Source organism: Solenopsis invicta, chromosome 2, assembly GCF_016802725.1.
Source record: "Solenopsis invicta isolate M01_SB chromosome 2, UNIL_Sinv_3.0, whole genome shotgun sequence".
In the NCBI taxonomy this organism is placed as follows: domain Eukaryota; kingdom Metazoa; phylum Arthropoda; class Insecta; order Hymenoptera; family Formicidae; genus Solenopsis; species Solenopsis invicta.
In genome coordinates this window covers 11191839-11209976 of record NC_052665.1, presented here as the reverse complement: position 1 = coordinate 11209976, position 18138 = coordinate 11191839, and the positions used below count along the sequence as shown (strand labels likewise).

Here is an 18138-nt window from a genome sequence, read left to right as displayed (position 1 = left end):
AATAGCGAAGCGCCGCCGCGGCCGCCGTCTCTGGTTCGTTAAACTTTCATGAAGGCGGCCCGCGTAAAGCGGAGGAGAGATATAAATCCGGCCGAACGAGACGATGATGAACGATGATTGGTGGCAAATCGGCTTCGACCGGGGAATTGTGTTTCGAGATTTGCGTCCGCAATCCGTTTCCTTAAAGTGCCATTCTCGCACGTACTCACGCGTCTGTCCAGAAATCGTGCGTTTATCAAGCACAATCTAATTTTCTAAAGTTGTAAATAGAGTTTCTAGCCAGAAATTATCGCGCGGTGAGTTACATCGACTTCTTAACGCTGTCGCGCAAATTTTCCGATTGCAAGGATGCTTTCTAATCCTTGTGACAACGAATGCTGTAAAGAGGGTAACAAAACGATTTTCTCAAAAGGATTCAAACAAGTAATATAGTTTTGCATTTATTAATATTTTTCAATTCGATGTTTGTCAATTCGGCGAGCGAAATTGCATATGCGACGAAAGTGCTGTCCTATACACGCGTTAAAATCACCGAAAACCATCGCGACGCGAGAATCACTCGTCTTTCTCCGAGGACGACGCGCACTTGTAATCGTGGCCATTAAGCTATATATTCGCTAAAACGGAAATCAAACGCAAGATAATCGTCCATTTAATCGAATTACACGTTTCTCCGACACGCAATAACGATACGCCGTCTGTAACAGCTTTCGACGTGTACCGCGACGACGGGATCTCCGGTAGCACGGATCGCATACCTATCCTAGATCTGGAAAAATCTAGTCCGCTGTATTTACGGGAAAAGCCAGGAGTGACTTGGTTTCTCGCGTGAAACTCGGATGGCGTGACGTTATTTGTATTTATTCGACACGTCGTCGCCGCGCCGTGTCGGCCGGCTTAATCTAGCGGTAAACGCGAGACCGCGTATATCGCGGGAGATGAGACGTATCTCTCTCGCGGAGATGCTCGATACAAAGAGAAAAAGAAAGAAAAAGGATGGTCGAAAGTCGAAACGTCGCACTTTCCAAATTTCCGGATTATCCGAATTATCCGAGCGGCGCGGCACAGCTCCCTAAATGCCCGTATCTGCTTTGATTGCGATTGTTCCGTTCTTCTTCCCGCTGTGCCATTCAAGAAAGTTTCAACGCGATGGGAACGCTCTACGCTTTTATAATACGGGAACCATACTTCCCGTTTGTCAAGCAATTAAAAGTTTTAATTATTATGCGAATATGTGCCCGCGCGGCTTTTTCAATTTGAATTTAATCATTTTGAGAATGATATAACGAGTCGCTACACGAGCGAAAAACACACAATACATGATTTTTTTGTGTATGATTTGCTTAATTTATTTATTTTCTTAAAGGCATAACCAACTCTAAATCAGTGAAATCTCTCATTGACTAAATTTAGAACTGTAATCATAAATGATTATTCATCGTTTTCACTCAAAAGACGGGTACTCTCACTGATCGTATCAGTATATTATTTACTGAAAGACAGTGCATATATCACTGATTCTGGAATATTATACAAATATTATTGAAAATTAAAATAATATTCCAAGAATATATTTTTTAATATTATAAGAATGTTGTATTAATTAAGATTATATATGTAATATTTGTATTAATTAAGATTATATATGTAATATTCGTGGTATATTATTTCATCAGTGGAATATTATAAAAATAATATTCTATAAATATTATTTCGTTCAATATTGTATTAATAATTTTATATAGTATATTAATATTTTTGTTCAAAAAGTAATGTGAATTATTATGCATAATAACAATATCATAAACTTTATAATTATTACATTTAAAAACTGTAATAATCCCGATAATTTCAAATATTAAAATAAATAATATTATTTACTTCTAATATAATATTCATATAATATTATTAAATAATATTGTGTGCTTGTAAGGTTGATAGTGAAATGATAAGTACAGCATTAAAATCAGGCTATTCGCTATCTTTCAATGAAAGCACTCATTCCGATTTAGAGAGGAGATATATTCGAAACGAAATTAATTAGGCATCGAAAGAGAAATCTTACACAAAAATCCACTATAAATTCGGAAGATTGCTAGGACATGAACGCGTGCTGGACGTCTTGGCAGGAGAAAGTGTATGGAAATACGTCTTTCGTTTCTAAACAAATCGTTTCCATTTCACAGATGCTATAGAAAATGAATTAACCAAATTAAGTTCCGCGTCTATCTTCGTTTACGATCGATTTTAAGACATTGACATCCAAATAGCATACAAATCGTTGTGTGCTATTTGGGCATCAATTTCTCTTAATACGTTGATACAAAATATTTATAAATTATATTACTGAATTATATTACTTTCGACCAAAAAATTCATAATTATTTTAGATCGGCGAATAATTGAATGAGACCAGTAATAGAAGTTAACGTGAAAATCAAATAAATATATATTTTTTTTAATGTTACGACGAATGAACGGCAAGAAAACAATTTTCTAGAAAAAAAAAATTGCTATATTTATTGCGAGAAGAACATATAGCACAGTATATGTTCTCCTTATTATCACTGCGTGATGTTCGTAATTACGCGATCTGAGAAATTATAAGCGCTTCAAGTTACATTTACAGACGGTAACGCGCATCTATAATGTTCTTTTCCGTCTGCGGTATGTGCTCGTGCACACACGCAATATATCATTTTTATTTTAAAACGCGCTCATTCACAGCGACAATATCGTAATCGTATTACGATCGCGATACTGCCTCCATTCGCGAATTCATAATTACGGAGATGGCTAATCGTTTTAAGATGTTAGCGAATTATAATCTTTAGAAATATAAACTGCAGTCGGAAAGACATCCGACGTTCCGCATTGTGGAAGCGCAGTCTGGCGTTGCAGGACATTTCAAATCGGCGAGCATGCACGCGTTTTTTTCTACACGTGTGCACGCACGGGCGCGTTGAACATTTCGTGACGATGAAAAAAAAAAGGGAGCAAATCGCCGCCACACGTTGCAGATATCGATTACGCGCGCGGTCTCGAATAAAGAATCTAATCGCGCTCGTGAATTCTAAGATCTATCGAGCGCGCTTAGCAACTGTTAACTGTTAACTGCATATTGCATTTTGCAAAAACTAAAATGTTTTTTATTTTAATAAAAAAAAAAAAAATGAACTTGCATTAATGAAACGTGCAAAAATGGTTCATGTGGTAGGTCAAAATTACGTACTTTTTAATTTTTACAAACGTATTTCATTTATATAGTTACGCACCCTTTATTGATTCTATGAATGATGGCGCGATCAATCAAAATTATTTGAAATAGATACTTAACCGTAGGAAAGACATTAATGATTACAATCTAGTTAATTTTTTTTAACAGCGCTGTTAATGAGCAGCAACGATCGGATCCGTGCCGCATGCGTTTCTTCTCTCAGGTTTCGACTGTGAAACGAGACGAAACTTCGTTTTCAGATGAGAGAAAAAAAACTGTATCAATCACAGTGGTTCATAGATACGACGTGCTTGCACGTTTTGCAGGTAATTGGGCCAACAAAAAATGCGTATATATATACACATGTATACGTTGATGTTCCTGTTAACGAGTCGGCTTACCAAGCTACACAAGATATTAAAAAAAAATTTTGTAAGAGGAGTAAAAAGTGCTTAATCATTAGTCGAAAAATTAAACATAAAAAGTTTTTCGGTTTTGGTAATAGCAATGACTTATTTGCATTGTTGCACTGATCACAGAAACATTATGCACATAATAATAAAATCATAATTTATAATTTTATTATTCTTTTATTATTTGTTTCTATAATCTTTTATGCAAATAATGAAATTATTTGCATAAAATATATTAAAATTATAATTATAATAAAAATAATCATATTGCCAATATAAAAAAATGTTAATAAATTAAAGTCATTATTTACATCATATGGATCGTTATCAAATGACACTGTTTCGCTTTTAACTACTTATTTCTTATAATGAAGAGCGGAGAAGGCAAGAATCCCACTAAGCATTCCCCCATTCGCTCTTTAACATTTCGTATTATGCCATGTGATAAAAGCACATGGCCCATAATCTCGACACAATTAGAAACGGTAAGGCTAAATACGCTTGCGTGAGAACGGAGCAAGTTGAAGCAATTAACTTGGCTTATATTTACTAATTAACATATAGCCCATGCATCCGATTTAACGGGAACGCGAGGAGCCAAAGGAATTTCACGGCGATTCACGTGAAAGAGCGAGTTATTTTTGTCCGCGCGCACCCGGAATTTCATCTCGTTGATCCGAGAAATGGAGTAGACGCCTGATGATCGAAGAGAAATCTTATTAACGCGCATCAAAGCGACTTTTGAAAGTGAACGTTTCGATTATGCGGGAAAAATTCGAAAGTCACGATTTTCGTTCGATCGCTACCGAGATTTCAAGAAGCGTAACCCCTTTCGCCCCCAGCTTTTTACGAGTACTATTTAACTACTTATCGTGAAAACTATGATATGTAAAAGCAAAAATTAATTTGAAAATAAAAACTAAAGATAAAGAAAATAAACTAGAATTGAAAATAAAAAAAATGGCTCTTTTACTTCTATGAAAACACATTTAAAACATAAATAATATTATTTCGAGTATAACAGCATAATTTTTAAAAGGAAACTTCTTACCATTGTAAGATCTCTCTTAAAATTCCATACTGTCGGCTGAAACTAAAAACAAACACGCTAAACCTTACAATCATTAATTATACAAAATTATGTAAAAGTTGATAATTTAGCTAATGTAACGCACTTACCTTTTCCTTTTAATCTTTCTTCCCGTCGTTCAGCTTCTAAATGTCGTAAGAATTCTTGGAAAATATGCAGCGACTTGTTTAAGCTCGTTTTCTTGTAATCTTTAATTCGTTTTTTATTTAAGTCGTACATTTCTTCTTCAGCCTTGTCCTTTACATCGTACGCATTGATCTCGTCTATCAGCGTCATTATTGTGGGGACTTTATCAGGATCGAATTTATCCACTGCACTCGCATTGAATGGTACGCAAATTTTACCAGTTTTCGGATGGACGCAAAATGGAGATTTCAATAAGTGATTTAACCCTTTGCTGACATTTATGTCTAATCTTGGATACGAATACTGTAATTTTATCTCTTCGATTAAGTGACGATACAAGTACCATTTTCGGTCCCCCTGAAATGAAGTAAATTAAGTAATTTCAATATTTTAAATCAAAATGCAATAATAGAATTGCAACAAATATAATCATACCCCCGTCCGTTTAGATTCAATATATTGTACAAATGTGTTCCACCTTGCTTCACTGGTACTTTCTGTACTGAATAACATCTTTACTTCTTGTCTATCTTCATCATTGGGCAGTATTGGAAGAAACTTTTCAATTGCTTCTTCTGTGCCCAACATATTCTGCTCTTTGACAGACATTTCAACGAAAATAGGATCGATTATATCAAGAGCACGCCTGTAATGTATAACATCTCTTAATGTATCACATCTCTTCATATTTCTGATTTCTATTTAAATATAATCATTAAGAGCGCTGTATATAAACCTACTTGACAGAATGGTGAATTTTATCGCTGGCGAGATGCACTTTCTTCTTCATAAATTCACCTCCACCTATAATCTGTAAATATTCGGCAACCGCTGCCCGTACTTGTCCTGACAAATTACGTGCTGTAGAGTCACATACCCAACAATGGATACCTCTTCTGCCAGAGAATACCCATAAAATGTGTTTATAGCCAAAATCCACTATAAAAACAAATACTCAATTGCTTCAGAATACCACTGGCGTTAAAAGAAATACAATAATAATATATATATCTTACGTCTCAATGCACTGTCTAGTATCTTGCAAGCAAGCGACATAAACTTCCAACACTTGCCACAAATGTCTGCCCCTTTGCAACATGTTCTTACTTCGTCGTAATCAGTCATGTCTATGTCAAATACCAATTCTCTCTCTATTGGACGAAAGTTAGGACCTCTTTTTTGATCTTTTGGTCTAAAATTAAATAAAATCCATTATACCTTATTTTTTCAAAGTTTTGTTACTTTCTATACTATTCTGCCAGATTTTTTGAAAGCTTAAAACAGTTATAAAACTTGGGCTTGACAAAAAAGATCCAGATTATAGACAAAGAGAATAAAAATATGATTGTAAACAGAGGGTTACGATTAAAAGTTATTAATGATAAATCCTGACAAAATTGTTTATAAAAGAATCCATTATTGAGAGGAAATCTGAAAATCTTGTGCAGTAAATTGTGATATACTTTACTGAGTATTATAAACTGCTCCTATATCTATTTTGTGTGGCAGCAGCCTCTTAATTTCATCTGACAGTCCCTTCTGGTCGTTGAAAGATTGATAACGTATATAAATATCATTCGAGAGGGTGAACGAGAATTCTCTTTTGCTGAAAGTAATCGCTGAAAAGAAGAATGAGAAAATATACAAGTGTTAGCTCGTACGTTGGATTTATGTCAAGTATACAGAAAAGATAAAAATCTCATTCTTACCATTTCCATAACTCAGCCACCTATGATAATCAGCAAAGGGAAACAATCTTGAATAGTAAACTGGCAATAAGTCAAGTAAATCCGAAATTTCACCCATCTTAACGTTATCAACGCAAATACATTAGGTTATACACGTGCAACCTCAAAATTTCTGTTGGTTACCGCAGATTTTCTGCTCGTTCACTATGCCACGTGAAAATAATACTGTATATCGTTGTATATACCAATATTGGAAAAATGTGTAAGCCGTTTCAACGCACAAAAGCCAAATATAGAAGGACGCAGAGAGATTCACGACGGAAAAATGGCGCGAAATTCATACAACTGCTTGGGAGTTCGGATCGGATTAGGTTAAGGTTATGATTAGGTTATGTTAAGATGATAACAATTTAATTCCTTAACTTCACTAATTTTTTCTTTTACTCATTTTGTAATTAAGTTAATTTTAGTTCTATTAAACATTAATTAATAAATTAATCCATTTTCTTTTTTTTTTGTTTTATTTATAGAACTTCATGATTTATTATGAACACCATATTATAAACTTATTATAAATCCCAACGTTGGATCATAATTTTAAGATTTTAAATCAATTACACAAATTACCAATTACACAAAAATTATAAAAACAATGTGTAATTTTTACACAAACATTTTATTAATATCGATACACATACATTAAATAAAGTTAATAACATAGTGATTTTATGTTTACATAAATCATTTTATCACTCTACATGTATATAAAAATAGTTATACTATATATTCAGAAATAAACAGAATTATCAAGGTATATATTCTTGTATAAACATGAATGGTTCCATTAATTTCTTACCAATATCTCTGAGCACATGTGTAAGTACAAGTTATTAACAAAATGACTTGTCATGCATCAATAACATATTTATTTACATTTTCGTGCACATAGTATACATACGTGTATATATATATATATATATATATATATATATATATATATATATATATATATATATATATATATATATATATAATATATAATTAAAATATAATTTTACATACTGCTAAGCACATATATGAAAAGTGGTTCTTGATCTATTTCTTGACTTATTCTAATAAAAAAAAATTCATTCGGCACGTTTCGTGTGTGCGAGGCAAATATTTCAAAGTTAAAACAAAAAATATTAATATGTATTTCAATATTTACTTATAATACAGTCTTTTCGGCGATAACTGCGCCATATTCTTGTTCGCCTTCAAATTACTTGTAAAATCATGGAATTAGATAATTTATTTCTTGTCATTTTCCATAATTTTTCATTTCAATAGATAGCTTATATATTAACACATATATGAAATGATGCGACTTATGCCCTATCATTCTAAACATTATTTTTTCAAAAGATGAGTATCACATGTAGAAGCATGGTTGACACACATGTACACACACACACAAGCATATGTAACATCCATACACACAAAACGCACACGCATACAATTTTTCAATAATTGTTATTTTTTCTTTCTTGGTAATAAAAAAATACTGGCATTACTGATGTAAAATAAAAAAATATTATGCATATTCAAATATTTTATAAGATAAGCCTCAATTAAACAAATATTAAATCAAACATACATAAAATTGAGACTCTAAGGATTAAATGAAAGATCATTAGAACTAGTGCAACAACTGTATGATATTACATGATTGTATATTAATATCGTGCCATATGATTAATATATTATACTATTTTATAAGTTTATTACTTTATGACAAATATTCATACTTATGTAGATATATGTATTTGCATACATCTAAGCTTAATAATCATAAATTATTCGCGTAATGAATTATATCTATTGTATATCTGTATATCAATTATAGAGATATATTTATATTATTTGTCATATAACATTAAAACAATAGTACTACGTCATATAAATTATATATATATATATATATATATATATATATATATATATAAAATATATGAATGTATATATTTATATTTATATATAAAAATGTTTTAATTATTTACAAAAACTTTCTTATACGTAATAATTACATATTACTTTAAAACATCAAAGAATTATAATCATAAAATTCTAAGAATAATGGTATTTATACTGCTTTTCACATAAATACGCAAATATCTTTTAATATCATCTAATAATAAAAATTAAAAAAAATGTTGCACATGAAACATTCTTTTTCCTTCTTTTCTTTCTCCCTCCCTTCTTTCTTTCCTCCCAGCCTTCCTCCCTTTCTCCTTTTCATCCCTATTTAAATGAACCACATTCAGCGAACAAGAAAACGTTGCAAAATGTTTGACTGCGGCCGCCTGCGGTTCACAGTTGAACAGTTTAATATCATCACATCGTTATAATAATAAATCAATAATAGTATTAATAATTCGATGTTTGTTGAGAAATATATTGACTGAAGTTAGAAAACAATTGGTTTTTGGAAAATGGCCATATCTACAGGTAGCTACTACTTTATTCACAATCATTTCTGTTTAATGATTGCATAATCATTGCATGTATTAAATACAGTTATTGTTTTGGCTATAAAAAAAACTTGTTTTAACGGAATCGACCATAACATTTAAACGTCCGGAGAAAATTAATCTGTTACCTTGTTACCGCTTCAAAATATATTTCTAATCTATTGTAAATTCTTAAGCTAAACAAGATTCTATTATTTTGCTGCTAAAAAAATAAACACATTCCATCTTACTTATCATGAGGCATCTTGACAAGAACTGTCCTCATGCCTTCGGCATCGGAGATGTTAATCTTGAACTCGTTAGTAAGAGTTTCAAGTTTATCCACTTTGACTGTCTTCTGGACGCCACCTGGATTGGGCGGTGGCCATGTATCATCCAGCGGTGGTTCGATATATTGTTTCTTCATCTTTGAGATAGCAAGATCTGGTTTTAAGCCAAGCGTTCCTCCCACATGATTGATAGAAGAGACGTACTTAGGAGTAGTTTCGCTGTCAATGCGCGGACGTTTGTAAGAGGGCATCTGTATTACTGGGCTGTAATCATGATCCAGAAGACCTTCGACCTCCTGCAATAGCTCTTCGCCGTATTGCTGTAGGTCTTCGTCCATCAGCTGCTTCGTGTACAATAAAGTTCTTGAGCGACCTAAAATTAAAACATAAAATATAATTTTGGCCATGATTATAACATAACAGGATTATTATATATTTTTTATAGCCTTTGTTTAAAAATCAATTTATCTTAATAAGGATGTCTACATGAGCTACACAAGATCAAAGAATTGACTGAATAAACGGATCAGTGAAAGGATCAGTATTTTCCTGCTCCCTTTTAGAAAGTAGTAAGACTACTTTTTAACGATCCCATACGCGTTCAGTTAGTTTCCGCTGTTCTCACGCATGTAAGTTCTTTTCATTATTAATTTTATAAACAAGATAATACATTGAAGGATTACATTTTCTAGAATTTAATAGGCGATTTCTTAAAAACCAAATTCTTGTCTTCTTTCTGAGTTTATCCATTTAATGTCCATATTCTGCCTGAATTTTTATGCGTATTATATGATTGTTAAAAAAAACTATTTTTCGCAAATTATATAAAATAAAATATCGTTTCCATATCTGTCAAAGACCTTATGGTTCAACGGTTTCTTTGTAACGTGCAACTGCGACGAAATTCGAGAACATTTATTGGTCAAATGGAATTTGCTGTGTATACAGTTCAACGCTGCAAACAAATCATTCTAAGAAAACTGTATACGTGACAGTATTGTTTGAATAAATAAAATGTAACATCATCAAAATTTAAATTTTATAATATAATGTATATAATCTTTTATATACATATGTATGTATGTATGTATATATGTGCAAATTACGCTGCAACAATTTTATTTGTAAATATCTTTAAATAATTTTAATTTAATGAAAAAATTTAAAAAATTTTAAACTAGAATTTCATTTTCAATGCACGTTTCTGCAAAAATAACATTTTGCAGATTTTCTTATCAATGACTGATTCTGATGTTATTGACACTTACAAAACTGTTTTGTAATGTCTGTGTAAATAATGATACCAAAGATAAGCATAAAAAGGTTTTGAAATAAATTTATCAAAACACATTTACAAATGGTGATACTCTCAAGTTTGCACTAAAATGTCTAATGACTCATGTCTAAATGTCATGATGTAATTGTATACTACATTTAAATAAGCAGCACAATTTCTTAACGAAACGTGAAAATGTTATATAAAAAATATTTTTCTAAAAGAATGACAAAAGTTACCTGCGAGTGATGTTTTCTCTGGTTGTTCCTGCTCTTGTGTTAAATCATTATTGTTATTGGAATGTGGTCGCAAATTCGGTAAAGCGACAAGAGCTAACGAAAGCAGCAAAACCATCAGACAAGTTGCCGGCTGAGCGCTCTTGTTGCTCTTTTGTATGAGCGCTTGTAGTCTCTTTAATTGACCGGCGAGACTCTGATTCTGAGACTGTAAAGCTTTGATGCGTTTTATTAAAGTTTCATTCTCCTGTGTACACTTTTTCACGCGATCTTCCAAACCATCCACATACTCCTTTTTCCTCTTACGAGAATCCTGCGCGGATATCTTATTACGGATCTTGCGTCTGATTCTCTTTAATTCACGCTCCTCGTGCTTTGTCAAAGGATAATGACTAGGCAATGTAATGCCCTCTTTTTGCAATAATCGCTTCTCCTCGGCATTTAACTTTAGTCGTGGGTAAGTCGAGTCTGTTTCCGATGTCACTTCATCACTGGAATTGCTACCTTTATCACTGCTGGAATCCTCTTGTTTGATAGTCATCTGATTATGAAAAAGTCATTTTTAACCCTCAACTACATCCGCAAGACAATTGTTTTTAATTTACTCTTTCAAATTCTTTAGCAAAGTTTTATAATTAATTTCTTCGTAATATATTTTAAATCAATTATTTTTAAGTTGTAAATGAAATTAAAAACGGCTTTTTGCAAATTAAATTTCGACGAATCAAACAAATGATAATACTATTAGTTAATTTTAGATAAAATTGAAATTTGAGGTATAATTGTAAGAAAGTTATAATAAATAATGATTTCTGAATCTTTATCATTAGAAGAATCTCTGATGGTTTTAAGATATAAACATTTAACAAATATGTATCATGATTATATAATTTAATGGATGCTTAGATATAAATAAGTCCCTAAAATTCTTTAGTTTTTTTAGATATTACATTGCACATATTACGTACTTGAATTGGTTTATTGATAATGTTTGCTTGATTGATCTTGAAGCCTTTTAAATTTTTCGCTGGTGTTGTCATAATTTTAATAGTTCGGACTTCCTTCATGTCTTTCAGATTTACTGGCAACAGGATAGATCGCGGATTAACGGAACCCATTGGAGTGACGCGTATCAATTGTCGAACATTTCGCTTTCCATTACATGTCAGATTGCGAATGTTTACGGTGTTTTCTTGTGGTGTAAGTTGCACTTGCTGTTTAGGTGTTGAATCTGTACAATATAAAAATCTATATGAAAATCTTATCTTTTCATACAAATTGAATTTCTATATAGATGTTAGAGGTAACAAAATAGTCTATTTTTTTTATAATTATTCTTTTGTACACGTAATTCGACACAAATGATCCAGCGCATTTCTTTTCTTTGAAAAACTCAGAGCATTAAAATTAGTTACAACATTCATGTTACAACATTCATGTACACGTTTTTTTTTTAAATAAACAATACAAATATTTTCTAAAAATGTTAAATTATGTAAGAATTATTGAAGAATTTTTTTTATACTTGTATAAGCAATGAATATTAATTCAGATACGAAAATGTGTCTTGAGCATATGTACAAGGTAATTTGTGAGTAGCAAACATGTTATCAAAGCTAAAATTGCGTCATGCTAGTCAGAATGGTAGGTACGTTATTCAATGGCATTTTCCGAAACCTTGCGTTTAATTCATCATTGTTACGTATCATAGATATTCACATATTTTCCTAAAAAACGATAAGATAATTTTACCGGTAGAGATGACCGGTTGTTCCGTAGGGACACTAGTATTCAGGCTTGGCATGGTATTGTTTGGCGTAACAATAGCAACTAAAGATTGCTCGTAATCCATTTCTTCGGTCACATCAGTGGTCGGTGAACCGATATTCGAGCTCATGACTGATCTAACAGGGCTATCTACGCTGCCTAAGGACGGGCTGGCCGCAGGCTCGAAATCCATAAAATCCTGCGGACTGTTCAAGTCGGAATTGCCAAGCTCCTCTTCCTCATTGTTGTCCGGCCTCGACAGGAATGGACTCAATTGCTGTTCGTAGGAAAGGCTCAGCGCGCTAGAAAGTCCGCTATCCGATGAGGATGACGCGATCGTCTCCAAATCCTTTCCTATCAGGTTGAAGTCGAGCGGGTCCTCCTCCATCTTCAAGATCGAAGCGAACAGGTCGTCGGGATTCGTTGGGCATTCCTCTGCCTGGAATATCACATAAACATCATCTGTGTTTGATGATCTCATTTTTCAACAGTAAACGTACATGCTTTATGTATACCGCGTCAGTACAATTCAATTCAATTCAATCAGTACAATTAAACTAGTAAATTTGCACGTGGAAGTTCGACAAGTTATTTATAAACTGAACCACACCGTATACTCTTTTTCTCTTTTCTTAAATGCGTTGATGTAAAATTAGGATATAAATGAAAAAAAGGGGGAATAAAAGACGAGTTTTGTAAGTCATTGGGTAGTGATTATGCGTATTAAGCAGATTTTACGCAGCAAAGTGGCATTTGCGCATAATGCGATTGATCGTTTAAAAAAAAAAGTCTAAAGAACAGCAAAATAAATGAAAAAAAGCCTTGGCTTACATAATCGAGTGCATGTTTCATCTCATTTACCAAATGCGTATTATCGTTAAATATTGATAGGGATGCGACGAAGCGAGATATCAGGTCTTATCAGGGGAATATTTTTCAGAAAGACAAAATTATTTCTCCTCTTATCAAATCTCAACGTAACAAAGTTATTATCAGATATATATATATATATATATGTTTTAATAATAATATATATATATATATATATATATATATATATATATGTTTTAATAATAATGCACATAATTTCGCTGCTAACTTAGCTTTTATTAATGTGTGAGCAATACATAAGCATGGGGAAAAAAAGAAAATTATAATATAAATTCATACTGGTGCGCGTGCGAGGTAGAGCGTTAAGATGCGGTTACGAAGAAATTCCGTAACATAACGGTACCCGTACAAAGGTCATTCGCCGCGTCGAAGACCGGCCGGGTTCTCAATTTCTGGTTTAAACGCGCTCGAAAAGAAGTGGAGAAAAATTTTTCCGATTAATCAATGAACGTGAATTAATCACGTGGACGTGACATCAAAAACGGGGGTCCAAAAATTATTTATAAACAAGCTACAAATTTTTTTTGTACCACTTCCAATGACTAACTTTAATTTCGGTTTAATTTACGCATTATCATTTTCTAATAATTAAAAATAGAAAGAGATAAGGAGAGTAGACCGATACCAAAGTTAATCTAAATTGATGGGCAATTTATATGAATTACGTTATTAGGAAGCGACCGTGAACGAAAAAAAAACAATAGATAAAAAAAAACTTTGAAGCATAACAAATAATGAAAATTATCGTTGTCATTAAACTTATCCAGTATTGCGTTTCAAACATAAGATGCCAATTACTCATCTATCACGTGCTGATGCAGCATTTTGCAAAGCCGGAACTAGAGTGTGGCGAACGAGGCACTTGTCTCATGTGAAAAATTTGAAGGGACACAGACATGGCAACATAAATTCCTATTTATTTTAATTAATTCGTTAAACAATTATTTAAGATCATCGCTAAGTTAATAAAATTTTAAATAAAGTTTTAAATATTCTTTAAATTGAAGATGAAATTTGTAAGGATATAAATTTTGACAAAATAATTGACGTCTATTTTGCGACGATCAAAGCACGAAAAGTATTACTTTAAATTAAAAAATGTATTTTCTGTAAATTCCTATAATTATACCATCTATCATATTTATATAAATATAAAATATAAATATACTATACACTCTCATTCCGCTACTTTAGTAACTTTCTCTTCATTCATTTATAACATGTACTGTATTCAGAACACGCTTATAAAGATGATAGCACGCTTTTGCGACAGTCTATTTCATTGTTCATTAGACACAACACATAGATAGAATGATGAAAAACTGCACTAACATCTCTATAAACGTTTTCTGAATACGTGCCTTCATCTGCATATTGCAATGTACTGTGATTATGTTTAAATTATGTATTAAATTAATACATTAATTTAATTAATTAATATATTTGATTAATATATTAAATATCACTAACAAATTCGTAAAATATAAGAAATTACAATTAATATTATTTTTTATTAATTTTGCATATTGTAAAAGAAATATATTTTTTGTTTCTAGTAAGAGAGATACATTTTTATCGTTCGCCTCGGACGCCAAAATGTTTACTCCCGGTTCTCTGTTTAATCACATTTAACTCATGTATGATTTTGATAGAAGAAATTCATTTTAAATCGTCTGGGCCTGAGCAATCGTCGGTCGAGTGATAGGATAGCTACAATATGGTAGGATTCCGTTTGTCGCAATCAGCGACTCGGGACCGAGGTTATTCGCGAAACCACGTGGGTAGTTGGCGCACCATATGTTAAAAGCGACGCCGGTAAAACTATCTCTGAAAAATACATTATTTGCATTTGCGACGCTATTTTTTTAACAATTCCTAACGAGAAACACTACGACCTAGTTTTTAAAAGAATGTCGCATTAAAGTTATTATTGTCAGAGTGTTATCGCTATTTTAAATGACAGGTTGATAATGACTTTAAAATTTCTTGAATTTCAAACTATCTGTAATTCCTAGCAGAATTTCATTTATAATATTCTGTAATATAAAGATTTCTAAAAAATTTAGAAACATCATATGCAAAATATATAAAATGTGTTTATAATTTACACAGCATTAAGTTATGAATAAAGTTCCACTTTAAATTCTAATAAAAATTTTAGATTGTTTAAAGTGAGCTCAACTATAGTATTGTGATAGAAATGATATAGTAAACAATAAATGTAAGTAAATAAATAAGAAATTCTACTTCAGATGCCTGTACATAAGAGCACATGGTGTGCTTCAGTGCCATATGTTACCATACATTAAAATTTTACAGGTGCTAAGATTTATCAATAAATTATTGTATATATGGAGATTTTAGTGATAAACAAAGACAATGCTGCGATGATCACTGAAATTACAATTTTGAGCAGTTGCAACATTTGTCAAGTATATTATTTGTTGAAATAACTAATGCTAAAATTTTTCTTATCACTTATGATAGTTAAACAGGCAAGTAACTTATATATTGTAATACGTAACAGATGAAAATTATTTTCTACTTTAGGTTTATGGAAAGTATATTTAAGTAGGTCTCCTATATATTCACAGCTGATTTTATTACAAGAAACTTGAGTGAACTAAATAAGAAATGGAATGTGACAAAATATACTGCTATAAAACTTTTCAATAGAAACTCTTCTAGATATCAGTTTTTTCTATGAAATATAGATGAGTTTCTTAATTCATTGATCAATCAAAAAATTCTCCTTTATATTTATCTGATTGTTAGTATCTTTTGATCTAAATAAAAACTGACAATTTGCCTTCAATAATTCTGATTATCGACCTTATAGAGTTGCACACAGCAGTGAATATTGATTTGTAACAGCTTTACTTACTCTAGCAATGAGAAGTGTCTAATCAAGCAAAACGCTCTTACAAAACATGCATTTAGTCAGCAAGTAACGGTAAAACGTTATTCAACAAAACATTCCATGTAAACTAGTGTCACAAGATTAAATGTAAGCCCTTCCCTCTTTTTTTTTTCATTACACGACTAAACGGTAGAAGACATAAAAATTTTGTAGGACTGAATATTTTGAATCCAACAAGGTTGCAAGCATTTTTGTCAAATAATACAGTGCGACTGTCTCTATACAACAGTTTACAGTAGTCACTGTATTCCCAATCATTGTGCATTAACATACCTAAAAACAATATAAATTAATATCAAATCCATAATAGATTTTTCAATAGATTATTAGGTAAATTCAATCAATTTCAACACTAAGCTTACATCTTTTTTCAACATCATAAATTATGTGTTGGATCTATTTTGACTAAAGATTAAAATATGTTGGTAAAGTACAAGTCATCCACACACAGTGACGAAAGAAACGCGTTAGATTACAACTGGAATTACAGGAAAATCTAGGAAACTCACCGTGATGACGTCGCTGTAATTGTGGTCAATGAACAGCTCATCCTTAACGTCCCCTTTGAGAAACGTGTCGTCCAGAAAATCAAACAGGTTCATGTCTGACGACATCACTGTCTAACATACAAAATTTACAATTAGACACAACCGTTTTCACTATCGTACGCCGCTGCTAAAACAAAACACTAACAGAGACTTGTTGTTGCACCAGTCAGCACTTAACGATGCGTGCGATCATCGCAGATTGACGTGAGGTCGTGGAAAAGGCGAGGAAGCTCGCCAACGAGGCAGCCCGGGCTCTTTTACTTTTATCCTCGCCCCACCCTGCAGCTCGTCACCGAACGCACACTTGGAAACTGTCAGAAAATTTTTCACAACGCTTTCGGCACTTGGTTACATCGGCGTCTTCACATTTTCAATAATTAGAAATATTAGTACGTAGACCGTTGGGGTAAACGCCTTTTCTATGAATAATCATAATAGCGCGCAGCGCTAAACTGCCAACGTGGCATGGAACCATTGAAAGATATATATATGTATATGTACATACATATACATGTATATATGTCACACACAGGAGCATCGATAAAGTATATTAAAGAGAGCTGAGCAGGGCTGAGTTTACAAGAATTTACGTTACTTGAAATGGAGACCGTTGATTCGAGCATGATGTAAGGCCGTGTTCAGATGAAAGCTCGTTTTCTGCCATCAGTCCAAAGATGTATTTAATATTTTATTTAATATTAAATTATTGTTAAATAATAGAATTCCTAAAATAATACAAACTTATACAAATTTTAGTTTTTGTGATACTTTATTGTAACAATTCCTTCCATATTTTTTGTTTTTCTATTATACAGGGTGTTCATTAATGGTTGTCCCCACGTTTTACCATAGAAACACGCATTTGTTATTTCCAATATAATATGTTAAAAATACATATCCGTCGGTAAATCATGCTCCTATGGTAAAAAGTGGGTACAATCATTAATGAATATTCTGTATAATACCGTCTCAGAATTCCAAACAATTAAAATACACATATATGTATTCTTACGTCATTTATTTGGATATGTATGTATAGACATAATAAAAATTGAATTTTATTTTTAAATTAAATAATAAGTAGATCGGTTTGTTGTATTAGCCTATTCTGTATTTATTTTCTAGGATTCTCTTACAGTCTTATGTCAAAAATTAAGATTAGATAAAAAGGTTATAACGTCTCGCCA

At 32.1% G+C, this 18138-nt stretch overlaps 2 protein-coding genes across 4 annotated transcripts; both read right to left on the bottom strand.

Moving 5' to 3' along the window:
* Positions 1-2452: 2452 nt before the first annotated feature.
* On the bottom strand, positions 2453-6921 carry LOC105194965 (DNA primase small subunit). 2 transcript variants are annotated; one of them, XM_011160112.3, is made up of 8 exons: positions 6556-6921; positions 6315-6465; positions 5863-6038; positions 5587-5785; positions 5282-5492; positions 4810-5203; positions 4682-4723; positions 2453-3622 (listed from the first exon to the last, which is right to left on the bottom strand). In XM_011160112.3, the coding sequence occupies exons 1-7, from the start codon at positions 6650-6652 to the stop codon at positions 4698-4700; spliced, it is 1254 nt and encodes a 417-aa protein (XP_011158414.1). In that variant the 5' UTR covers positions 6653-6921; the 3' UTR covers positions 2453-3622; positions 4682-4697. The 2 variants fall into 2 exon arrangements, with proteins under 2 accessions (XP_011158414.1, XP_025991317.1); XM_026135532.2 differs by having other exon boundaries at positions 3252-4723; positions 6556-6920.
* Positions 6922-8773: 1852 nt separating this feature from the next.
* LOC105194969 (cyclic AMP response element-binding protein A) lies at positions 8774-17435 on the bottom strand. 2 transcript variants are annotated; one of them, XM_011160120.3, is made up of 6 exons: positions 17097-17435; positions 16913-17023; positions 12578-13031; positions 11794-12056; positions 10829-11366; positions 8774-9686 (listed from the first exon to the last, which is right to left on the bottom strand). In XM_011160120.3, the coding sequence occupies exons 2-6, from the start codon at positions 17015-17017 to the stop codon at positions 9271-9273; spliced, it is 1776 nt and encodes a 591-aa protein (XP_011158422.1). In that variant the 5' UTR covers positions 17018-17023; positions 17097-17435; the 3' UTR covers positions 8774-9270. The 2 variants fall into 2 exon arrangements, with proteins under 2 accessions (XP_011158422.1, XP_011158423.1); XM_011160121.3 differs by having other exon boundaries at positions 16913-17019.
* Positions 17436-18138: the final 703 nt, after the last annotated feature.